We start from the raw sequence: 26,258 nt of genomic DNA on the forward strand, positions 1-26,258 counted from the left end.
CATCCATCTTCATCCGCTTTATCCGAGGCCGGGTCGCGGGGGCAGCAGCCTAAGCAGAGAAGCCCAGACCTCCCTCTCCCCAGCCAACTAGAGCAGCGGCTCTACTCTGAGCCCCTCCCGGATGACTGAACTTCTCACCCTATCTCTAAGGGAGAGGCCAGCCACCCTTCGGAGGAAGCTCATTTCTGCCGCTTGTATCCGCGATCTCGTTCTTTCGGTCATTACCCACAGCTCGTGGCCATAGGTGAGGGTAGGGACGTAGATCGACCGGTAAATTGAGAGCTTCGCTTTTACACTCAGCTCCCTCTTCACCACGACGGACCGGTGCAGCAAAAAAAAGACTATTTTTCAAAAAGAGAAGGGGTGTTACAATTTGAATTATTGTTTACAGGCTTAGTTATGTTCCACAATAGGTTGTGTTGCTATATGGATGTTTTAGAGTTTGACACAAGGAAGTAAGTGTGATGACCGGAAAGTTAGGCTGTCTAAAAGAGACTAATCACATGGCATCAGACTTTTCAGAATTACTACTTGGAAATGGATTATACCCTCTGATTTCAAAGCCGAGTAGGATAACGGATACATCAGCAACATTAATTGATCATATTTTTACTAATAGTTTAGGGAATAATATTAAAAGTGGCCTCATCATAAATGATATAAGTGATCATTTACCTGTTTTTTTTTTTACTTTAGATTACAATATGAGAACTCGTAAGGAGGAGGAGGAAGAGCAATTGGACAGATGTATAAGGATAAGAAATGAGGATGCAATAAATAAATTTAGACATGATCTCATAGAAGAGGATTGGAAGGACGTTTATGTAAATGATGTTAATGTCGCATATGATGCGTTTTTAAATACTTATTTGGCCTTGTATGGAAAACATTGTCCACTGGTACCGCTTAAGTTTAAGAAGAAGAAAACTAATTTTAAACCAAGGATAACTAAGGGGCTAGTAAACGCGTGCAAAAAGGAGAGCAAACTATACAGCGATTATATGAAACTCAGAACAAAGACCGCTGAAATGAAATATAAAGTCTATAAAAATAGGCTAGTATTAATAATGAGGAAGGCCAAGAAAGAATACTATAACAAACTATTTCAAGAAAAGAAAAATAATATAAAGGGTATTTGGAATATTTTCAGAGATATTAGGCAATATGAATGTTGCCTTAGATTTGCCTAAGTATTTTTATAAGGAAAATGAGATTATAAATGACATGAATGAAGTGGTAAATGAATTCAATTCCTTTTTTGTAAATATTGGCCGTAATTTGGCGAATCTAATTGGAAAACATGATAAGTTAGGACAAAAGGATGATTGGAAAGGTGAAAGCAGAGTAGTTAAGTCTATATTTTTAGCTGATATCACTGAAAAAGAATTTGCAGCAATTTTAAATAAGACTAAAAATAAGACATCTACTGATTGCGATGGTTTAGATATGGTTATAGTTAAAAAGACATTGGACTGTATAATTACTCCTCGTTGTTATATTTTCAATCTTTCATTCCATACCGGCGTATTTCCTGACAGAATGAAAGTGGCAAAAGTGATACCTCTGTATAAAGAGGGAGATAAACATAGTTTTAATAATTATAGGCCAGTGTCACTTCTGTCACAGTTTTCTAAAGTACTTGAGAAACTTTTTGTTGAAAGACTTGATAGCTTTATTGAAAAACATCAATTATTAAGTGAAAATCAATATGGTTTTCGGAAAAATAGATCAACGGCATTAGCACTGATGACTACTATTGACGATATTTCATGTGCAACAGATAATAATAAATATACAATAGGAGTATTTAGTGACTTAAAAAAAGCTTTTGATACGCTGAAACATTCTATTTTGATTTCTAAGCTTAATACTTATGGGGTGAGAGGAATTGCATTAAACTGGTTAGTAGTTATCTAGAAAATAGCACTCAGCATGTGTATTATTTGGGCATTTCCTCTGAAAGACTGAAAATTGAATGTGGGGTTCCTCAAGGGTCTGTTTTGGGACTAACCTATATATAAATATATAAATGATATTTGCGATGTGTCCAAAATGTTAAATTCCGTTTTGTTTGCAGATGATACAAATTTTTATTGTGCTGGGGATAAATTGAAAGAATTGGCTGAATTAATGGTTTCTGAAATGGAAAATGTAATGTTAGAGATATTAGTACGGAAGACGATTAGGGTCACTGGAAAAAAAAACTCCAGCGATGTGTCCACTTTGGCAGGTGGAGAACTAATTCACTAAATATGGTGGATATAAGTGATTTTTTGCGTGGCCGAGGGGTCCCCGAAGATGCTATTTTATTAATGGAAGAGCAGAAGGTGAGTAACAAAAAGAGAAATAGTTTGGTGTCTCCTATTTTTACAGGAAAACAGTTATGGTACAGTTACGGTTTAGCGGTTAGCATGCTTGTTAGCTTATGTTATATAGGAATGAACGTGTTTCACGATGTTACAGTATTTTACAGTAGACAAAGGCTAGCACTTCCTCCAAGTTTGATTGATTCTTCCTTCTAAAAAGCCCAAGTCTTTTACAAATTCTCTTTAGAGTTCGAATACTTACAATTGTCTGATGACTATGTGCTAAAATTGAAAGTATTTCTTTGTTACTGAAAGAAAGTCTGAAATACAGTCTTATTAAGTCATCCAAATCTGACATGTCAGCCACTGTTTCTCTCACTTTGAGAGGTGAACTTTTTGCAGAAGTCTTAGTTTTCTTTTTGACAGTGGTTGCTTGCTTTTGCAGAAATTGAAGAGGGCAATTCGGTCTCCGTACGAGGGAATGTAGTTTGCCAAAGTTGTGTCATCCATCAGTGCTATGACGTCACAGTCAATCTGCACACAGGAAGAAAGAAAAGACAGTCATTTTCTGCAACATTTACACTGCAAAGCAATATTACGGTTAAGTAGGGCTGCTCGATTATGGCAAAAATGATAATCACGATTATTTTCACTGAAATTGAGATCACGATTATTTGACGATATTTATTTAACCCTTTAAGACCTACCATAGAACCAAGTCCGCCAGAGCTTATATTATTTTTTTACATGCTGTAGTGCCATTTGTGGGAGCATTTCAAGTTGCTATACATCAATACAACTGTTATAGCCCATATTTTAATAATATGTATGCATTAAGTCCATAGTAACTACATTAATTGCAAACAAGTGCAATAAACTACAAAAAAATTGAAAATCGTTTTTTTTTTTGTTTTTTTTTACATATATTTCTACTTGGAGAAATTTAAGAGGTTTATCCCTCAAAACTTTAAATACAAAAAAGTTCCAAAAAATAGTTTACAACAACAGGAAATTTATTTTGAGTGTCTTCATAGTTTTATTTTGGAGATACAGCAATTTTTATATACTGCAGGAAAAACAAAAAACAATCCTATGATGCAAATTTGCAAAGAAAACAGCATGTTCATCAAAATAAACTATTTCCAGCAGTGCAATTCGAGTTCTAAGCATCCCAGAAACTATTCAGAAAAGTCAAACATGACTTATAAAAACACCAGTATAGGCTCTTAAGACCTACAAGTAAAAAACTACATTTCCGCGAAAATGACGTCACTTCCGGTTTCGGGCAGGAAATGCGATTGTTCGCGTTGACGTCTTTTTCAAAGTGGGAAGTGTTAAGAACAGCTGATGGATCGGCAAAGCCTGTTTCTGGAATATTATGTTTTGGTTCCTGCAAGTGCTTTTTATGCAATTTTTGCAAAGCTTTATGTGGAAGGAAACCGTGACCGAGGACAAGCTGATGGCATCAGATGTAAGTACAACTCCTCCGGTTTAATATGCAAAACAAATTATTGCGCTAGCTTACACGGTTCAGGTTCTACAGGGATTTAAAAATAGTTACACAAAACGGAGTGTGCTGCTCTGACCGGCTTTAAAGGGTTAACAATAACAATGTATTGAATAATGACTTTAAAAAATAATATAAAATAGTGTGCAAATACTGATAACAGTGCAAATGTTTGCAATATAAGAAATAAATGAAAAATGTAAACATCTATGTTTAGTGAACTTTGCAGTGTTGCTCTGTGGTGCAGCTACTACATCGTAGCAAAGTTTACACACTGTCTACTTGATCCACGTCTAACTCCGCCAACCCATAATGTTTCCACACCACTGAAGTTTTTTTTTACCTCTCTTTTCAACCAACGGCAGTCACTCTCCTCTCCAAATAACTTCTGCTTAGCTTTCCGAGCTTCCCTCGGGTCCTCTTAATTGTTGTGACGCATGTTCGAAATGGAGAGAGGTGCGCTCAATTTGCTACACGGAGCAGCACGAGAGTAAAGCATGAGGGAGGGGCTAATAATCGGCTCAGTCATTTTTAATGATCATTGAAAGCCCAGATCGTAATCGTGATTAAAATTCGATTAATTGAGCAGCCCTACGGTTAAGGCTCTTAGGTCACCGCTAATGCCAGTAGGAGAGTACTGACTGTAGTTATCAGAAAAGCTATTTATTTTATGCAGGGCGAAACACAATAATGAAAGAAGCAAACTAAGGCATAGCCTTTCAATAAATAGTAAATCCTCTTCTGTATTTAAAAAGAAGCAGGACTTGATTGGTTATGTTGTAGGTAGTACGTCTTCTAAGGATGTTCTACGACACTGTGGTGGCGTCTGCTGTCTTTTATGTTGTGGTCTGCTGGAGTGGTGGAATGGCAACGGACAACACCTCCACGCTCTCTGCATGAGAATGTACGACCACTGAGCAGCTCGATCAGCAGTAGACTTTTGTGTACACGCTTGTGTACATATCTCTGTACATTTTTATCTGTACATATGAATGTTACTTGTGCATGTAAGACTATAACGCAGAGTCATAAATACACAGTCCATTTAGTCATTTAAGCAAAGGTATTACACATAGAACACAAAGTAACATTGTAAATCACTCTTTGGCACAATATCGGGATTATTTCGTTATTTATTTATTTATTTTTGTGTTTATGCGAACAATATGCCTGATTTGCGACTTTCTGCACTTCTATTGGTTGTGCGAACAAACGTCACGTCACCCCGAGGTCAAAGTTCAACGCGGCAGCGCTCCTCAGCCAGCACTTTTTATTTTATTGTTCTATAAAAAAAAAAAATCAAATACTGTATTAAGTTTATTTTTTTACCGGTAGTGAACTGTAGTGTAGCCTACCATTTCCACATGTAGGCGTTAAGTGCACTGGGCAGCTCAGAGTATAAGATATGATTTCCTTCTTGAGCTGACATACATTACACAGTGCAGGAGAACGATGATGTCATTCTGACATTATAAACAGTTAACAGTTTGCTCATTTCTTCCGACACTGTACCACTAACGTATACACACAGTTACATGCACTACATTAGTTTGTGTTAGCTAACATGTTGTGAGGGGATCGTCAGTCGGCCACCGTCAGAACAACAACCGGGGCTGTGTCGGTGTCACGGTTCTGGGTCCGTTGGACCCAGTATTTTGAGTTTATTATATTTCAGTTTAATTCTGCTTCATGGATTGTTTTCTTATTCTCGTAGTGATGATGATTATTTCTTGTTTCTGTTTATCTGTGCTTAAGGATTTGTTCTCAGTTATATCTCACGTTTAGTTCAGGTTCCATGTGTCAGTCTCTGTCTGTCGCTCAGTGTAAAGTCTGCATGCTTGTTTAGTAATTCATGTTTCCTGTTTTATTGTGAAAGTCTTTGTCTTATGTTAGTGTGTGCAGCTTGGTTCCCCCCGTCTCGTTAACCCTGATCTCTCCCAGCTGTGTCTCCCTCCTGTTGCCCATTCGCTGATTACCACCCTGTGTATATTAGCCCTGTGTTTTCCTGTGCTCAGTGTCGCGTCGTACCCTCAGACCCTGCCTGTGTGTTCCTGCTTGGTTTCATGGTTTGGTTTGGGTTTTTGTTTCATGCCAGCAAGAAAAGCTGTGGTTTTAGTGACATTTTGTCTCGGAGTCCTGCATTTGGATCCACATTTCTACCTGCCTGCACACAGAGCCCTGACAGTTGGTGGCTGTGTATGAACGCCACCCATTTTTCTGAGTGAAATATCCGCATAAACATTCATTACAGTTTCTCCCCTCCGCTGTACTAAGTGTAACTTACTTGTACACATCAAATATATCAGTGATATTGGCAGGCGGCTAGCATCTGTAACACAGCTCCGCTTAACTGCCTTGAAAAACTCTGAAATAGTAGAACAATAAAATAAAATGCAACGAACCCATCTGGGATGATCCTGCGATCAACAACAGTTAAAACGTCAATTCACCTAGTATACTGTAACATCGTGAAACACGTTCATTCCTATATAACATTATAAGCTAACAAGCATGCTAACCGCTAAACCGTAACTGTACCATAACTATTTTTCTGTAAAAATAGGAGACACCAAACTATTTCTCTTTTTGTTACTCACCTTCTGCTCTTCTTTTAAAGCTGGTCCTACAACCGCATCCAAGAATAACATGCAGCTTATCTCAGAACCGTTGGTGAAAATTATTCTTGGAGCTAGGTTTAATTGAGCTGCATTTTAAAGAGGTGCAATTTCACAATTTGTGTATATTTTCCAAGTTCACTATTTTGTCATGTGTTGAGAAAAACACAGATTTTAAAATTACATGGTCTAATATTTACATTTAGCATATAACTGCAACATTATTTTTTCGTTGTTTTTTTTTAAAGACTCAAAAGGACTTGAAATTCAAAGTTTCAGACTTGTGACTTGACTCGGACTTTTACACCAGTGACTTGAGACTCGACTCTGACTTGCCTGACATTACTTGAGACTTGACTTGAGACTTGAGGATAAAGACTTGAGACTTACTTGAGACTTGCAAAACAATGACTTGGTCCCACCTCTGGTTTTTTGTACTGTTTTTATCAATAAATCTCAGCAACAAAGGACAAACACCCATGTGTGTTGATTTCTCCCTAAGACGGCAAACTGAAACACTCCAAGTTGGTGACTTTTGGAGATTTATTTCCCTGGATGATTGAGAATGCATCAAGATGAAACACAAAAGGAAGTTCACAGCTTTTAGCAGCTCCAGCACCCCCTCATCCACACACCCCCACTCCCCTCCCTCATGAATACCTTTTTAACAACCTAATATACATATGAATGACTAGCCAATTTAGCTTCCACTTGGCTGAAGCTAAAGCCTAGCTAAAAGCCATTTGGCTGCTCTCTGGGTTTTATAGGTAGAAAAGCCAAATGGCTGCTCTCTGGGAGTTCTAGTTCAGAATTCTGAGAAAAAAGTCAGAATTCTGAGAAAAAAGTCAGAATTCTGAGATTAAAGTCAGAATTCTTTTTTTTTCCCCCCAGTGGCCCTAATCCTCTTCCGTATATTAGAGATTATAAGGCAATGCGTATTTTATATTTCTCACTAATTTTCCCCTATCTCAGTTATTGTGCTGAGGTGTGGGGGAATACATATGCGACTTATATAAATCCTCTATACTTGTTACAGAAGAAAGTGGTACGAATGGTTCGTAATGTTAAATATAGAGAACATACAAATAATTTGTTTATAAAATCAAAATTGTTGAAATTTGAAGACTTACTGAAATTACAGACATTATTATTCATGTGCAAGGCAAGAAATAATACATTACCTCTTAAGTTACAAAGTTTGTTTGTATTGTGTTCAGGAAGTGGGGACAGTAGAAGGAAGTTTGACTTTAAGCACCAGTTTGCTAGGACCACACAAAGGCTAATGTGTCCGACAGTTAAAGGTATAAGAATATGGAATTCTCTTCAAGATAATCTAATATAATAATAATGTACACTTTTATTTATCCCCGTGGGGAAATTCTTCTCTGCATTTAACCCATTCACTCAGTGAAGCAGTGGGCAGCCACCAGTGCAGCGCCCGGGGAGCAGCGTGTGGGGATGGTACCTTGCTCAAGGGTACCTCAGGGTAGCCGTTCAGGGGATTCGAACCCCTGACCTTCCGATCATGGGGCAACCGCTTTACCTACTGAGCTATCCCTACCCCAAAACGAAAAAATGTTGCCCTGAGCAGGATTCGAACCTGGCCCTTCTGGTACTCAAGGCAGGTTCTCATCTCACTGCACCAAACTCTTTCTCAATCTCAAGAGTTGTACAAACATGCACCGTTTTAAAAAGTGTTACATACTAATACATACATATAATGCACATCTATAAAGATAAATTACAGTGTTAATTTAATAGCACAACATGATTATTTCTAACTAAAAAATAAAATGCTCTGTAGCTGAATACATTTGTATAGAGTCCTTTAGTGACCTTGGACCCTCACTGACCTCTGTCCTCCTCTTGCAGGCATGTGTGTGCTGCTGCTGTCTGCAGTGATTGTTTCTGCAGGTGAGTTGATGGAAGTGAAAACAATCAGTGAGACTCCAACAAGAACACAAATACATTTACTCTGTCTGTGTGTCCTCCAGTGTCTCTGTCTGTCAGACCAAACCTTCAGCAGTTCTTCAAAGGAATATCTAAAGATAAGTCTTCACTGTCTCTGAGTTGTGTTGAGGATGGACAGACAGTTGATGGATGGACAGTGAAGAGAACCAGAGGAGGACTCACCGAGGACTGTGAAGCCGCTGCTTTGGACTATGAAAAGGTTCATGGTTCCTCCTGCATCCTCTCAGACATCTCCCAGTCAGACTCTTCAGCTTACTGGTGTGAAACCAGTTCTGGACAGAGGAGTGATCAGATCAACATCACTGTAACTGGTAGACAAGTTGACTACTCCATCTGCTGCTGCTACAACATCTGGATATGACTCTGTCATTAACTCTGTTTGTCTCCATCAGAAAAATATCTTATCCTTGCGGTTCCTGCACTTCCTGTGAGGGCAGGAAGTGATGTCACACTGCGCTGCAGACAGAGGAATGGTGACACAGTTCTGGGATATTTCTCCATTAAAGGAAGTTTTGTTGGTCCTAAACGAGAGCACAGTATCACTAACATCCAGCAGTCTGATGAAGGTCTCTACTGGTGTTCTACTGATGAAGGTGGAAAGTCTCCTCCGAGCTTTCTGAGGGTCAGAGGTCAGAACACTGACATCACTTCCCGTATAAAGACATGAATTAACCCGCTCCAGATCCGATAATAAAGTGACTGAATCATCTTCACCATCTCTCCTGCAGATCCTCCTCCTCAAATACCCTATCCCTCCTCTCCTCTTACTTCTACTCTGTCCATTCACCCCCCAGCCTCCTCCCCTTCTCCTCATCCTCCCTCCCTCCTGGTCCCAGTTGTGGCAAGTCTGGTCTCTGTGGTTCTCCTCTTTCTGGTTGTGGGTGGAGTTCTGTTCTTCTGCAGGAAACTAAAAGGTGAGAAACCTGCACAGATGTAAAAGTACTTGTAGAATGCACTCCACGCACACACCGATGTATTTTTACACATGTCACTTTAATTTCTTTTATTATTTTTGTGCAACTGCCACAGTCTGGTCAGCGCTGGTCTCAGTTTTTTCTGGTCAGCTCTGGAAACCCGGGTATGAAACGGTGGTATAACCTGTGTAAATATCAACACTTCCCCGAGTTCTTTTGATTCCTCAGAGGCATCCGATGGAAGACAAAACACGGCTCAGTAGATCATTTAACACTTTATTTCTCTTTCACATTACTTCTAGAAGGGAGATGCGTCCTGCATGACACGTTGCCGCGGATCTCAAAATGGTGGTGTGCCCCTAACAGTTTTATTACAGAAGCTCTCTCATTCTAGTCTAAACAACAGTGTCTCAGTAACTTTCCACTAGAGATGGTCCCCTTTCATCCACTTTTTCCACGGCAAAGGGAAAGCAGTCATTTAGATAAAATATTAGATATTGTTTACCTGTAAATGCACAAAGAGAATTTAGAAATGTAATTATTGTCAAGAGTGAACAAGCACTGATAGTGTAATCTACAGCTGTGGCCAAACGTTTAGAGAATGAGAAGTGTTGTTTGTTTACAGGGAGTGCAGAATTATTAGGCAAATGAGTATTTTGTCCACATCATCCTCTTCATGCATGTTGTCTTACTCCAAGCTGTATAGGCTCGAAAGCCTACTACCAATTAAGCATATTAGGTGATGTGCATCTCTGTAATGAGAAGGGGTGTGGTCTAATGACATCAACACCCTATATCAGGTGTGCATAATTATTAGGCAACGTCCTTTCCTTTGGCAAAATGGGTCAAAAGAAGGACTTGACAGGCTCAGAAAAGTCAAAAATAGTGAGATATCTTGCAGAGGGATGCAGCAGTCTCAAAATTGCAAAGCTTCTGAAGCGTGATCATCAAACAATCAAGCGTTTCATTCAAAATAGTCAACAGGGTCGCAAGAAGCGTGTGGAAAAACCAAGGCGCAAAATAACTGCCCATGAACTGAGAAAAGTCAAGCGTGCAGCTGCCAAGATGCCACTTGCCACCAGTTTGGCCATATTTCAGAGCTGCAACATCACTGGAGTGCCCAAGAGCACAAGGTGTGCAATACTCAGAGACATGGCCAAGGTAAGAAAGGCTGAAAGATGACCACCACTGAACAAGACACACAAGCTGAAACGTCAAGACTGGGCCAAGAAATATCTCAAGACTGGTTTTTCTAAGGTTTTATGGACTGATGACATGAGAGTGAGTCTTGATGGGCCAGATGGATGGGCCCGTGGCTGGATTGGTAAAGGGCAGAGAGCTCCAGTCCGACTCAGACGCCAGCAAGGTGGAGGTGGAGTACTGGTTTGGGCTGGTATCATCAAAGATGAGCTTGTGGGGCCTTTTCGGGTTGAGGATGGAGTCAAGCTCAACTCCCAGTCCTACTGCCAGTTTCTGGAAGACACCTTCTTCAAGCAGTGGTACAGGAAGAAGTCTGCATCCTTCAAGAAAAACATGATTTTCATGCAGGACAATGCTCCATCACACGCGTCCAAGTACTCCACAGCGTGGCTGGCAAGAAAGGGTATAAAAGAAGAAAAACTAATGACATGGCCTCCTTGTTCACCTGATCTGAACCCCATTGAGAACCTGTGGTCCATCATCAAATGTGAGATTTACAAGGAGGGAAAACAGTACACCTCTCTGAACAGTGTCTGGGAGGCTGTGGTTGCTGCTGCACGCAATGTTGATGGTGAACAGATCAAAACACTGACAGAATCCATGGATGGCAGGCTTTTGAGTGTCCTTGCAAAGAAAGGTGGCTATATTGGTCGCTGATTTGTTTTTGTTTTGTTTTTGAATGTCAGAAATGTATATTTATGAATGTGGAGATGTTATATTGGTTTCACTGGTGAAAATAAATAATTGAAATGGGTATATATTTGTTTTTTGTTAAGTTACCTAATAATTATGCACAGCAATAGTCACCTGCACACACAGATATCCCCCTAAAATAGCTAAAACTAAAAACAAACTAAAAACTACTTCCAAAAACATTCAGCTTTGATATTAATGAGTTTTTTGGGTTCATTGAGAACATGGTTGTTGTTCAATAATAAAATTATTCCTCAAAAATACAACTTGCCTAATAATTCTGCACTCCCTGTATTTACAAAGTTTGCTGTTTCAGTGATAGTTGTATATCACATTATATCATTTCAAACAGAGGTGATCCACTAATGAATTAGACTAACTATTCACTTTAGCTAAAGTTATTAAGTTAGCTAAAGAGTTGGGATGCTGTGTAAGACATAAATAAAGCTAAAATACAAAGGTTTGGACACCGTTTTACATGTTTCCCTACTGTAGGGGTCTCTGCAAGGATACAGGGCTCTGAGAGAACTATGCTAAATTAGCGTTTTAAGCTAACAGCTACAATAAGCACAAAAGTTACTGTACGGCTATCATTTGTTAACATTCTTATACATGTAATACATTTATTTCCAACATGAGAGTTTATCTGCTGGTCATTCGACATGACGAATTGTTATGAACTGTAGTTCAGCACACAAGCTGGACCCAGAAGCAGAGAGAACACGCCAAGGTGCACGCAAAATAAACTTTATTTTAACTAAGGGTGTCCCGGAAGGGTCAAAGGAAAACACGCCAGGTAACTAGAAAACCAAGGGACCAAGGGAAATAACTCAGGAACGCCGTAATCAGGACTGTGGGAGGCTGCAACAGAAAGAGGAAGAGGGTTACTGGGGAACGGAGAAATAACAGCATTCGTGGGTAAAGAACTAATCTTACGGTCCAGATGGGGCCGTGGGAACCGGAGGGAGGGGTGAGGGTCCGCGGGGAAGCTCCAGGTGAATAGAGGAATACCCATGTGTACACCTGTGTGCATACCTGTGTGGATCAGCATGCTTGCATTCCAAAGGTTTCTCCATGTAATGATCTGCTAGGGAGTGTGGGGAGCCACAGCCCTGTCCTCTATGGTATCAAGCAGGTATGGAGGAGATCAAAACTCCAGACATCCAGAGGCCCCCAGAGCACAAGAGACCAAGGAAGACCCACAGAGGGGCAGCCGCGCCACTGTTCTAGTAAGAGCTGAGGAGAGTCCCAGATGAGGGCTCATTCAGCAGCCGCGGAGCAGAAGCCAGGGAGAGTTGCAGTGACGCGCCCGTGAGCTCCGCCGGCAGCCAGCTGTGCCTGAGTGACTGAGCCCCAGGCCGAGAGGCCGGGGGCACCCCACCTCCGAAGTGGCCCGAGCGAGCCCCAATAAGCGGCCGCCAAGGAGTGAGCCGGTGTGTACCCGGACGCCCACCCCCAGATACAAAGAACCACCAACGCACCGACACCTGAGGGAGTCCGCCACTGGCAGGGGAAGTGGTGGTGGGGGGAGATAGGCCTCCAAACCTTGGAGGGCCTGAGATGTCCCCAGAGAGGTACCCTGATACCCAACCTGACATATAGACACAGACATACAGGCACACACAGACACAAACATTCATTCCCACCCTCATGCTCTCATATGCACTTACTCCACACTCATCCAACGTGGAGACAGACATAAAGAGACGCTGTATACACGATCACACTCCCCAAGCGTACTCTACGAACCGGGTCTAGGTACCCTTGCCCCTGGAGGGGGGAACTGCACCCAGACCCAGGTGGTGTTACCGTTAAATGGTCCACCTGATCGCCTGAGATGGGATGCAGGTGTGGAGTCGACAGCCACACCCGTGGGCGTGGGCAACCCATCAGCTCCTTGGACACCGGGCCGCGGACCATGACACGAATGACTTCTGAAGCCTTAATTCAGCTCAAGATGCTCTAGATTCCCTTCAGTAACACTGAAATTGAATTGTAGAACTGAAACTGAATGGTGAGAAGTGAATCTGAAATTATTCGAAAGCTGAATTTTTAAAGGATAAAATGCAGTTTCTTTTTTTTTATAAATTTTATTTTCAGTCACAGCAGCATGTTAACAACAAAACATTGAACATACAGTAGTTTGCTGTTCAGTATTTACAATACCCCAAAAGATAACAGAAATAGAGAAGGAAAACAAACAAACAAACCAAAGAAACCCCTACAAAACAACAAAAAACAAACAAACAACAACAAAAAATTTATAAAAATAAAATGTATAAAGGACATTCAGTGTACAGTTAACTATGATAGTGATATAGAGATATGGCATCCGGTCATGATAAGGTGGTCATTTTAAATGTTTCCATGTACATCAGAAATGGCTGCCATGCCCTAAGAAATTTGGTGGTTGAACCTGCCAGTGTATATCTCATCTTTTCTAAATGTAAAAACCTCATGAGCTCTACAAGCCACTGTTCATGTGTGGGAGGAGCTTCCTGCTTCCATCTTAAAAGTATAAGGCGCCTTGCGATAAGTGAAGCAAAGGCAATAGAATTCGAATAGTATTTTGGCAAAGTGATGTCTTGAGGTATCACCCCAAAGATAGCCATTAGAGCAGAAGGATCATATTTAACGTTATACATCTCTGACAGAGTGTTAAATATAGACACCCAATAGTTATGAAGATTGGGGCATGTCCAAAAGGTATGAAGGAGCGAACCTGTTTCTGCTTTACATCTGTTACACAGAGGGTCAGCTCCTGGATAGAACTTGGCTAACTTTTCCTTGGAGATATGTAATCGGTGTAGGACCTTGAATCGAAGGAGCCCATGCCTGGCACATATCGAAGAAGAGTGTACCCTCCGGAGAAAAGATTGCCAGAGTTCATCTGTTATAGTCATCCCAAGGTCTTTCTCCCACTGTGCTTTAAGGATGAAGAGAGAATGAGATTGAAGATCTAATAATATAGCATAGATTTCTTTAATCGCCCCTCTCTTATGAACGTTTATATTAACAATTTTATCCAAAGAAGTTTCCTCAGGTAGTTCCGGAAATGAAGGAAATCGACTCTTTACAAAGTGACGAATTTGTAGATAGCGGAAAAAATGTTGCAGACGAACATTGAACTGCTTCAGGAGCTGCGTGAATGAGGCAAAAATCCCATCTACAAAAAGGGCTTTGATATTTCTAAGGCCATTACTTTCCCATATTTTAAAGGCAGAATCCATCATGGAGGGTGGGAACATATGATTTGAGCAGATAGGTGCTTTAATTGACATTAAGTGTAACCCCAACCTTTTCCTACATTGCACCCAGATTCTGAGCGAGTCATACAACAAAGGGTTACGTTTATAGGTGTATAGTTCTAATGGGAGAGCTGAACTCAACAAAGCTGATAGGCAAATTTTGCCACAATTGGATGACTCAATTTGGAGCTAAGCTGGAGTCTCTGTAGTAACATTACTCATCCAGTACAGCATATTACGAATATTTGCTGCCCAATAATAAGACTGAAAGTTTGGCAAGGCTAATCCACCCATTGGCCTAGTCCTCTGCATGAAATCTTTACGAATTCGTGGACTTTTGCCATTCCAAATAAATGCAGAGATATGCTTATTCAGTGTTATAAAATACTTATTGGGTAAGTAGCATGGGATACATTGAAATAAGTAAAGGAACTTGGGTAGTATGTTCATTTTGATAGAATTGATGCGGCCAATGAATGACAGTGGTGAATTGTTCCATCTCTGAAGATCTGTCTCAGTATTCTTAAGCAGCGGGACAAAGTTTCTTTCATAAAGACCTTTGTATGAGTGGGTAACCTTAACCCCCAGATAGGTCACATACCCTGATTTAACGTTAAATTGAAAATCTGAAAATGAAATCTTCCTGGCTATAGAGTTGACACAGAGAAGTTCACTTTTATGCAGGTTCAACTTGTAACCTGAAATATTACCAAAACATTCAAAAATGGCAAGAGCACGGGGAAGAGAGCATAAAGGCTCTGACATATACAGCAAGGCAGCATGGTGGCACGGTGGTTAGCACTGTTGCCGCACAGCAAGAAGGTCCTGAGTTCAATTCCACCATCAGGCCGGAGTCTTTCTGTGTGGAGTTTGCATGTTCTCCCCGTGTCTGCGTGGGTTCCCTCCGGGTACTCCGGCTTCCTCCCGCCGTCCAAAGACATGCAGTTTGTGGGGATAGGTTAATTGGATAATCCAAATTGCCACTAGGGTGTGAATGTGGGTATGAATGGTTGTCTGTCCTTGTGTGTTGGCCCTGCGACAGACTGGCGACCTGTCCAGGGTGTACCCCGCCTCTCGCCCTATGACAGCTGGGATAGGCTCCAGCGCCCCCCACGACCCTGAAAAGGATAAGCGGTAGCGAATTGATGGACATATACAGCAGGAGGTCGTCAGCATATAAGGATATTTTGTGCTCCTGGTCACCTCTGAAGATGCCCTTAATGCAACTGTCAGCTCGCAGTTTAATCACCAGTGGTTCAATTGATAATGCAAAAAGAAGAGGGGATAAGGGACAACCTTGTCTCGTACCACGGTGAAGTGGGAAATAAGAAGTGAATAACGAATTTGTTCTAACACGTGCCATAGGTGAGGAGTAAAGTAACTGAATCCATGAAATGAAATTAGGGCCAAATCCAAATTTATGTAGAGTATAAAACAGATAATCCCACTTCACCCGGTCAAATGCCTTCTCAGCATCGAGTAATAAGGCAATTTCAGGGGTTGTAGTTGACTTGGTGTGTAATATGTTTAAAAACCTGCGCAGGTTGAAAAAACCATGCCTACCCTTCACGAAACCTGTCTGATCTGGAGAAATTAACAATGGTAGATATTTGTCTGTGAAGGTTCTCAGTCATGCAGGTCATCGTAGTCAAAGGAGCTTGCAAAGAAAGGCGTCTGGACTTCTTTAAGTTACTTGAAGACGTTTCACCTCTCATCCGAGAAGCTTCTTCAGTTCTAAGGTCAAATGGTGGAGAGTCCCAGATATAAACCTAGTGGGAGTAACCCCCCACAGAGGGACAAAAGGACCCCCTGATGATCCTCTAATCGCCTGACACAAGGTGTGAAACTGGGTGTGGGCCCCAATCAGCCAGAGTTTCGGGTGGTAGATATTGCTCTAGCCTGAGAGCAAGTGTTTTTGACAGTATTTGACAGTATTTTTAAATCTACATTTAAGAGTGATATAGGACGATATGATGAACACTCTAATGGATCCTTATTTGGCTTCAATAGGAGTGAGATGGTTGCTTGTCGAAGCGTTAGGGGAAGACATTTTGAAACCAATGACTCAATGAACATGTCTCGTAATAAAGGTGATAAACTGTCTTTAAAGGTCTTGAAAAATTCAACCGGATATCCATCCGGACCCGGTGATTTGCCATTCTGCATTGAGCTAATCGCCAATTTTATTTCTTCCACTGTAATTTGCTCCTCCAATTGGTCTCTGAATGCCGAGGTTAAAGTCGGAACTGTCATTCCATCAAAAAAAAACCTCAAACAGTTCAGGCGTGTTTAAAGATTCAGAATCATAGAGACTGCAATAGAATATTCTTAAACTCTCATTTATTTTTTGTGGTGTAGTGGTGACATGTCCAGATTTAGTCCTAATTTCAGGGATTATACGAGTTGCTTCTGATTTACGAAGCTGATGTGCTAAAATTTTAGATGCTTTTTCTCCGTGTTCATACCATCTTCCTCTAGATTTAAGAATCATAGACTCTGACTGCTGGGTTGAGATTAAATTAAATTCAGTTTGTAACGTTAGTCTTTGTTTATACAGTTCTGGAGAGGGGGTTGTAGAGTGTTGCTCATCCAATTGCGAAATAAGGTGTATCAATTCAGAAAGACGTTTCTGTTTCTGTTTTCTAGTATATGAACAGTATGATATAATAGGGCCCCGTAAGAATGCTTTTAAGCTTTCCCAAACCGTACTATAGGCCATGCCAGGCGTAATGTTTGTTCTTATAAAGATATCAATTTGTTTGGAAAGATATTCCACAAACTCCTTATCTGACAAAGAAAGAGGATTGAGTCTCCAGGAGTACACAAAGGGTTCATCCGGGAAGCTGAGTTCCAAAACAAGTGGACTGTGATCAGATATTACTATGCTATTGTATTTACAAGTCTTGATATTGGGAAGCAATTTTTTGTCAACAAAAAAGTAGTCTATACGAGAATATGTTTGATGCACTGCAGAAAAAAAGGAATATTGTTTAGTAGAGGGGTAGAGGAATCGCCACGCATCAACAGCCCCATAGGTTTGTAAATATGACTGTAACACTAATGAGGATTTAGGGAGTGGAAGTCTTTTATCTGAGGAGCGATCTAGTACTGGATCCATAACAGTATTCATGTCCCCTCCAAGGATCAATTGGTGTGTATTGATCTGTGGAAGGGAATTAAGAAAGTCATTGAAAAAAGTTGAGTCATTCCAATTCGGAGCATGTACGCTTGCTAAAATAAGTGAAGTATTAAACAGGGACCCTGTCACAACTACATAGCGACCATTTGGGTCAGCTATTGTGTGAGAGACTATAAACGGAGTATTCTTATTAATCAAAATTGCTGCACCTCTGGCTTTACCACTGAATTTGGAATGAAAAATTTGTCCATCCCAATTTCGTCTTAATCTGGCATGATCTGTATTCTTAAGGTGTGTTTCTTGAAGAAACGCTACATGTACTTTAAGATAAAGAAGATGAGAGAATACCTTATTTCGTTTCACTGGGTGGTTCAATCCCTTACATTCCAACTAATAAAGTTAACATGGCAGCCATTACTCACAGCAGTTGAAGTGTCATCAACAGAAGTCATCCCCATATAAGTACATGATGAAAAAGGCAGTTCCAAACGCAAATACCAATTCTATCATGGGTGTACACTGAAATGTTGTTGTTAACAATAATCTGAGCAAATAATAAACAACAAAAAAGAAAAAAGAAAAAAAAAAGAAAAAGTAGATAAGTCCCTCCCACCCACCTCCCTGTGTTCAGTGTTGTCCCCAAACGACACACCAATTTCCCAAAGCTCCCCTGCTTCTATTAAGAGTCCCATTCACCTTATTCATAACCACAGCCCCACATGAGCAGAAGCATCTGAACTATGAATCACACATGTAGTCCAAAATATATTCAAATTAGAAAGTCACAAAGTCCAACATAATAGAGTAAAATAATTAAGAGAAGGAAAGAGAAAAACTCCCACGTCAAATTTACCCGTAACCGAAAAACGGACCTGTTTCACTTCTCATCAAAGCTGACCCCGGAGTCCCTTTTAAGTGACAAGCACTGGAATATAGAGCATCCAAGATGGCGCCAGTGTGTACGGCAAGCCGTCTCTGGATCCGTCTTCCTGAGTGTTGTTTACTCTTTGCCTTACTACTTTCTATATGTTTTCCAGATGTTACTGCTCTAATTGCCTATGATCGACAAACTCTTTTAAATCTTCGACCCTTGAATCATCAAAAGCCGGATCTATATTGGAACTTAGGGAATTTTTCCCAGTCTCGAACGGATACTTCCGCCTGCACATACTACCTGCCTTTTTTTCCACCACACAAGAAACGATATAGGAAACGGGGTAAATGGAGTGGTTTTCGCGTTCGTATTAAAGCCTATTTAAAAGCACATGGAGTGATTAATTACCGCTCCATCATAGACATCTTGCGGCCCTCCCAGTATACTTTCAGACTGTGTCATCATCGATGGATTCGCTATGCTGGCCAGCAAGCCCACTCGGTCCTACCAGTTGAGTGCCCACCTGTATGGAGCTGGAAGCGGGTCTCTGGAGGAGGTGTGGATCACAGCAATCTTCGCCGGCTGGGACGTGCTCCTAGTAGCGTCAACGTGGCTTCACTCCGAATGGCTCTGCTAAACACTAGGTCACTCGTGAACAAGTCCTTCGTTGTAAACGACTTTTTTCTCGCGTCAAGGCTGGACGTCCTGTTTCTAATGGAGACCTGGATTCGCCCTGGTGAGTCCTCTTCCTAGGACCGCAGGCAGGGGTGGAGGGCTAGCCTCGGTTTTTAGAAGTAAATTCCGAGTGCGGCAACTGCCTCCTGCCTCGCATTCCAGCTTTGAAGTACAACTACTGGAGCTGTCCGGTTCCCCCCGGACCCTCTGTGCAGTGGTGTATCGACCTCCGAAGCGCAACAAGGATTTTATCCGTGAATTTGCTGATCTTTTAGGATGTATTTTTTTAAATTATGATCGTGTTCTTATTTGTGGTGATTTTAACATTCATATATGCTGTGAGGTGGACCTATTGGCTAAGGACTTTCTTGCCCTTATTGACTCTTTTAATATCACTCAGTGGGTGAGAAAATCAACCCACACTAAAGGGCATATGCTGGACTTGGTATTGTCGTATGGACTGGATATTTGCATCACGGACATTAATGATGCTGGGATTTCGGACCATTTCCCAGTTATGTTTGATGTTCAGTTATGCAATATGGAACTGAACTCTGAGGGTCCACTGAGCCTATCGCGTCTGATTAATTCTGAGGCTGTTGCCCTTTTCTCTGCGGCCTTTGCTAACTCTTTCTGTTATGATGACATCAGTAATGCACCCCTCTCGGTTGAAGGCGTAGTCAACTCTTTTATTTCTACATGTTCTTCTATTTTGGACACTGTGGCTCCAGTAAAGACTAAACGCCGTAAAACCTCTCGCCAACTTTGGCTAAATGAATCCACCCTCGCTCTTAGACGTGAATGTCGTCGAGCTGAGAGGAGATGGAAAAAAGATCAACTTCAGGTGTCCCTTGACATCCTGCATATGAGCCGGTCTAAATTTCAGAAGGCTGCCAAAGTGGCAAAAACTTCTTTTTTGTCAAACATTATTGCGACTAATAGTCACAATCCTCGAGTTCTGTTCAAAATCTTTAACTCAGTGGTTAATCCCTGCTCTGATGTTTTGATGGGTGCCTCCCCGGCCCTCTGCGAAAAATTTCTAAATTATTTTATAGATAAAATCTCAGTGTTAAGGGCCCCACATTCTCCGGTAGTAAATCAAGCCCCAGTTTCTGAATGTTCAACGGTTTTTCAACAGTTTGAACCTGTGTCATTCTCGACTTTAAAGGAAAAAATTAATAACCTGATAAGCTCAAATTCTCTGCATGACATTATTCCTTCTCGTATCATTAAGGATGCATTGAATACAATCGGGTCCTGTATCTTATTTTTAATGAACTCATCACTGTCATCTGGCTATGTTCCAACTGTCTTTAAACATGCAGTCGTGCAACCTGTTATCAAGAAAAGTAGCCTTGATCGTAACACTCTAGGAAATTACAGGCCGATTTCTAAACTCCCCTTCATGTCAAAAGTTTTAGAGAAAATAGTGCTTCAGCAACTACAGACCCACTTAGAGAGAAACGGTATAAGTGATAAATTCCAGTCTGGATTTAGACTGCGTCACAGCACCGAAACTGCCCTACTAAGAGTCTTCAATGACCTTCTTCTAATCGCTGACTCTGGGCGCTCTGCGGTCTTAGTTCTATTGGATTTGACTTCAGCCTTTGACACGGTTGACCATGATATCCTTTTGGCAAGATTGGAACAAGTAGTAGGCCTTAAAGGAAATGTTCTATCTTGGTTTAAATCATATTTCTCTGAGAGGTCGTTCTCTGTCATGATGGGAAAATATTCCTGTTCTTCTGCCCGTCTTCTCTGTGGTGTGCCCCAGGGCTCGGTATTGGGTCCTGTGTTGTTTTCTCTGTATATGTTGCGCTTGGGCTCCATTTTTGAAAAACATAATGTCTCTTTTCACTGCTATGCTGATGATATTCAAATCTACCTCCACCTGACTGGGGATGTTTCATCTTCACTACATCCTCTGTTTGATTGTCTGAGGGATGTCAAAGACTGGTTATCACGTAACTTTCTTACTTTAAATGAAAAGAAGACAGAAATTATTGTTTTTGATAGAAATATGCCTCTGGGACAACTGACTGGCACATTTGGGCCTGTTGCTAACCACCTCACTGATGCTGCTAGGAATCTTGGAGTTTTCATGGATAGTTCCTTCAAACTAGATAAATAGGTCTCTACTGTGGTAAAAACCAGCTTTCACCAACTACGCCTAATTTCTAAGGCTAAACCTTACATACCACACAAAGATCTGGAGAAACTCATTCATGCTTTCATCACTTCAAGACTGGATTATTGTAATTCTCTCTACTTGGGCCTACAATCTTCTCTTCTTCAGCGTTTGCAGCTGGTCCAAAATGCCGCAGCACGTCTCTTGACCGGCACTAGAAAGTACGATTCTATCACCCCTGTTCTGGCAAATTTACACTGGCTTCCTATTAAATACCGAATTGATTTTAAAATTTTATTGTTTACTTATAAAATTCTAAACAATATGGCACCTGACTACCTAGCTGATCTCATCTGTCTGTATAGCCCTCAGAGAGCACTAAGATCATCGGGCCAACTGCTCTTAGTGCAACCTAGGTCTCGGCTGAAGACCAAAGGAGACCGTGCCTTTGCTGTTGCTGCACCCAGGTTATGGAATACTCTTCCTCTTCATATTCGTGCATCAGATTCCATTCAGTCTTTTAAATCACGTTTAAAAACGTATTTGTTTAACCTGGCATTCAAGGCGAATTAGGGTAATTTACATCTGGCTTTGCATTTAGATTATGTAATTATTTGATATTTTATTTATATCTGTAATTTATATTTTATATTGTGATTTTTATCTGTATCATGATTTTACTGGAAAGCACTTTGGTGTACTTCGGTCTTTAAAAATGTGCTATATAAATAATTTTTGATTTTTGATTTGATATAGTTAACCTCCCAGGAAACAAGGGCAAACTCACCAACATCTGAGATTTCTAAATGAACATTGAACATGAAACTAAGCTAAACCAGAGATCATCCGTTTATTGATTGACAAAAATATAGTCACGATGGTATAAAAGTCCCGGTGGTTCTTATGAAATGTCATTCGGGAGATGACTCAAACTTGGAGTCAATGAAATCTTTCACTGCTTTAGGAGAGTCGAATACCTCTGCTTCTCCATTAAACGAGATCCGAAGCCGGGCAGGATAAAGAAGACCGTAGCGAACTCCATCTTTTTTCCGTAGTAGTCCCTTTACCTCACTGAAAGCAGCCCGGCGTCTGGCCAGGTCGGCGCTGTAGTCAGGAAAGATGAAGATCTGCTTCCCTTGAAACTCCAGCCGGCCTTTCTGTCTGGCTAAGCGCTGTACCCGCTCCTTCTCCTGGTAGTAATGAATGCGAACAATGAACGGTCGCGGTCGCCCTCCCTCCGTGGGCAGCGCAACCACCGCCCGGTGAGCTCTGTCCAGGATCACTAGTGCTTTCCAGCTAGTCTTAAGAGCTTCCAGAGAGACATACCACCTATGCTTTTTCCACCGTCTTTCACATCTTCTCCATTGTTTTCTAGCAGCTCTAGTAAAATCAGTTAGCCAAGGACTAGCCTTGGACTTGCATTGTCTGAATCTTAAAGGAGCAACAACGTCGAGGACAGATTTACAAGCAAAATCCAAATAAGAAAATAATCCATCTGAGGTGGACAACTCAGGAGGATAAGAAATAAGTTGGTTAAACAATATGGAAAACCGCTCGGCAGTATCTGAGCCAAAAGCACGGTGACATCGAACAGGTACAGCCCGTTTAACAACAGGATTAAAAAGAACAATGTCACATAAAATAGGCATATGGTCAGAGAACACCGCATCCTCGACGAGTACGTTACGGACAGATAAACCATGTGACAAAACCAAGTCCAGTGTGTGACCACGTTCTTGAGTGGCACCTTTAACAGACTGAACAAAATTAAAGGAGCTCACCAAGTCCAAAAAGTCCTTGGCCAGGGGCTTCCCCGGGAAGCAGACGTGTATATTAAAATCACCAAGCAGAAGGATCTGGTCATACTGGGATGCAGAGTCAGCAAGAAACTCCGGGAACTCGGATAAAAACTCCTTATTATATTTCGGGGGCCGATAAAAAATCGCACACAACAGCGAAGACAAGTGGCCCAGTTCGCACAAACAGAGTTCAAGACAGGTGTGGCGTGTCGATGGGGATAGCTGCTTAATGTCAAGATGTGCCTTAAAAACAACAGCTAGCCCTCCTCCACGGCCAGAAACTCTAGGAACATTAAAAAAGTATTAAATCCCAGTTCTTTTGGATTCTTTACGGCCAAGAAAGACACGGCTCAAAAGTGGTCTTTTTACTTTAAAAATTATCTTTAATTTTACATATCCCGGGATATGGAGACTAAGCAGACACATAAATGCCTGCTCACAACAGCCAGTCTCCAGCAGTAACAGGAAGCCAGGTCATTTATATATGCGTCACACATACTTTAATTTTCGATCAAACACCCTACTTAGTTTCACTTTCTGCTGCAGTTACCATCCTTCTGCATCCTTCGTTTCCTGTCAGCCTGCAACCTAGTTTTACACTGAAGTCTGGGCCTCTCATAAAACACACTAATCAGCAATTAGATTATATATTTTATTTCTTAACAGTTCACCCCCTCTTGACCGTTCCCCAGAAAGGTCATGTCCTGATTCGTATTTCAGGTGAGACATACGACTGAAGGTCCATTGTGCGTCCAAACAATGATTTTATTAAAACACATATATGTGGGAAGATGAGCTCTGCAAAACATCAGCCTCGATCTTCTCTGAACAATAAATGGGGTGTGATATATATAACATCAGGGTATCAGGAAATATAACGCCCCTTGTACGTCCAAACAGATAAAAAACATGCACCAGTTCCAGTAATTCCACTTGGACATATTCTAAAAAAGAACAGTTCCTTCCTCTGTTCCTCCACCACCCGCCAGATGCTTCCTGTTATTCCACTTTCTGCACTTCACTTATTTGTGTATGTGTATTCAGGCAGACTGTGTGTCTGTGTTTTAACCTTAGTGCATGACAGTGCATGACCTCCCTCTGCGTCATCTGTTACCAGGCAAACTTCAATGCAGCAGGCTGCTGAGCACACAGGCCTTTATTCCATCTCTAGACAACATGTATAATATGTGGTAAATTGTACTGTAAGCATGTAGGCAACCTTTCAATAGCTGTGGGTCACCCTAACTTTCTCCATTGATCGGCCAGACATCGCGCTGACCGTAGCTTCAAACCATTAATTAACTTGACCGAGCTTCAACTCTTTAATGAGCACAAAAATGCAATATGTGTATAACATGATTACAGTTGCACCTGCAATGAAAGATTATCATGAAAATATGCTTTGTAATTATGCTCACACCTGAAATACAGACTTTAATGTAACAGCAACAGTTTCAATAAATGCTCTAATGAAATGCTAATGATAAATCATAAGTGATGCAACAGTAATAATAATGATTATGAATAGTAACAGTAAAATAATATTCTCATCCCGACAGTCACCATAGTTCTATTAGTTAATCTAATTAACTGACTCCCTCAATAACTACTGTTTACTAACAACAGATATAATTCACTTTTCCTGTTCAAAGGGCCTACTTACGTTTATCACTCTTTGGAAACAGCCTCCATAGAGTTAAGTTTTCCCACCCCCTCTAAAGATAACATAAATCTGGTCTTAACACTATTTCTTGGGCAATTTACCTAACTTACAAATCCTGCAAACTATTACTAAAGTTGCTCTCATTACTCTTTATTACTTTTATGCTCACATTTACCCTTCCTTATTCTGATCGGTTTGCCCATGTCTACATTCCTACATTCCTATTTGTACTCCTCCCCTTTTGCGAGTGTGGACGCTTCATCTCTTTGCTCCTTAATGCTTTTCTTCTTTTATTGATTTTTATGCTGATTTTTTCCCTTTTTTCTGTATGAGCTTACCTGCGATAGCTTCTGGACACTTATAGATCATTAGGACTAAAGTGTTCTTAACAGAAACAGCAACATTTTTATAGTTACCTTATCCTCAGCGCTCCGTGTGTCTGTGGCCTAGACACAGTTGAAGCCTGATTACAGCCTGGAAGCCTGGAAAGGTGCTAACCGCTAGGCTAACTAGCAACAATAGAATAGAATAGAATAGAATTCAACTTTATTGTCATTGCACATGCACAGGTACAGGGCAACGAAATGCAGTTTGCATCCATCCAGAAGTGCTTTAGTGATATAGATATATTACAATATATATTAGCAATAATATAGATATGTGAGTATATTACAGAAATGGGTCTATTATGGTACGTTATAATGTACACGGTATGAAGTATGTTGTGAATATTCTATAACTATAAGTATGTACAGGCTGTAGTGAGTACAAGCTTTGTACAGGATATGAACAGGATATAAATATGAAAAACTATACAGAATATGAAATAAATAACTTTACAGAATCTGGGATATACAGCTATACAGAAATGGGAACTATGCAAGTTGTAAACAGTTGTAGGATTAAAGATTATCGAATGTACAGAATGATTATTTACACAGAGCTATACAGTAGTGCAGTTAAGATAAGTGAGGGTGTAGATAGTTTCTACAGAGGCTATATAAAGTGCTAGTGGTTGTGAGTGGTGGTTCAGTCCATGTTATTATTGTGTTTGAGGGTACAGTTGTCCATTGTGTGTGTGTGTGTGTATGTTCAGTCCATGAGTTTAACGTGGGTCAGATGTCAGGAGGCAGAGTTCAGGAGTCTGACAGCTGTGGGGAAGAAGCTGTTCCGGTACCTGGTGGTCTTAGTCCGGAGGCTCCTGTGGCGCCTCCCAGAGGGCAGGAGGGTGAAGAGTCCATGTGATGGGTGACTGGGGTCTTTGATGATTTTCCCAGCCCTTTTCAGACACCGCTTCCTGTAGATGTCTTTTATGGCAGGAAGTGGTGCTCCGGCGATGCGCTGGGCAGTTTTCACGACCCTCTGCAACGCCTTCCGGTCCGAGGCAGAGCAGTTCCCGTACCAGACTGTTATACAGTTGGTCAGGATGCTCTCGATGGTGCAGCGATAGAAGTTCTCCAGGATGTCTGAGGACAGGTGGTTCTTCCTCAGAGTCCTCAAGAAGAAGAGGCGCTGGTGAGCCTTCT

At 41.0% G+C, this 26,258-nt stretch overlaps 1 protein-coding gene across 1 annotated transcript in view; it reads left to right on the forward strand.

Annotated features, from left to right (window-relative positions):
- Window positions 1-9,336, forward strand: part of LOC146606906 (uncharacterized) — a 34,772-nt gene extending 25,436 nt beyond the window's left edge. Inside the window, exons 4-7 of the mRNA XM_085349305.1 lie at window positions 8,301-8,342; window positions 8,423-8,710; window positions 8,792-9,028; window positions 9,128-9,336. Of these exons, the coding sequence (XP_085205431.1) occupies window positions 8,301-8,342; window positions 8,423-8,710; window positions 8,792-9,028; window positions 9,128-9,336 (776 nt within the window). The remainder of the gene's footprint in view (window positions 1-8,300; window positions 8,343-8,422; window positions 8,711-8,791; window positions 9,029-9,127) is intronic.
- Window positions 9,337-26,258: the final 16,922 nt, after the last annotated feature.

Source organism: Diplotaxodon limnothrissa, unplaced genomic scaffold (assembly GCF_057381915.1).
Source record: "Diplotaxodon limnothrissa isolate DT_005_m unplaced genomic scaffold, D_limnothrissa_male_GT1.1 unmapped_scaffold_4, whole genome shotgun sequence".
Classification (NCBI taxonomy): Eukaryota; Metazoa; Chordata; class Actinopteri; order Cichliformes; family Cichlidae; genus Diplotaxodon; species Diplotaxodon limnothrissa.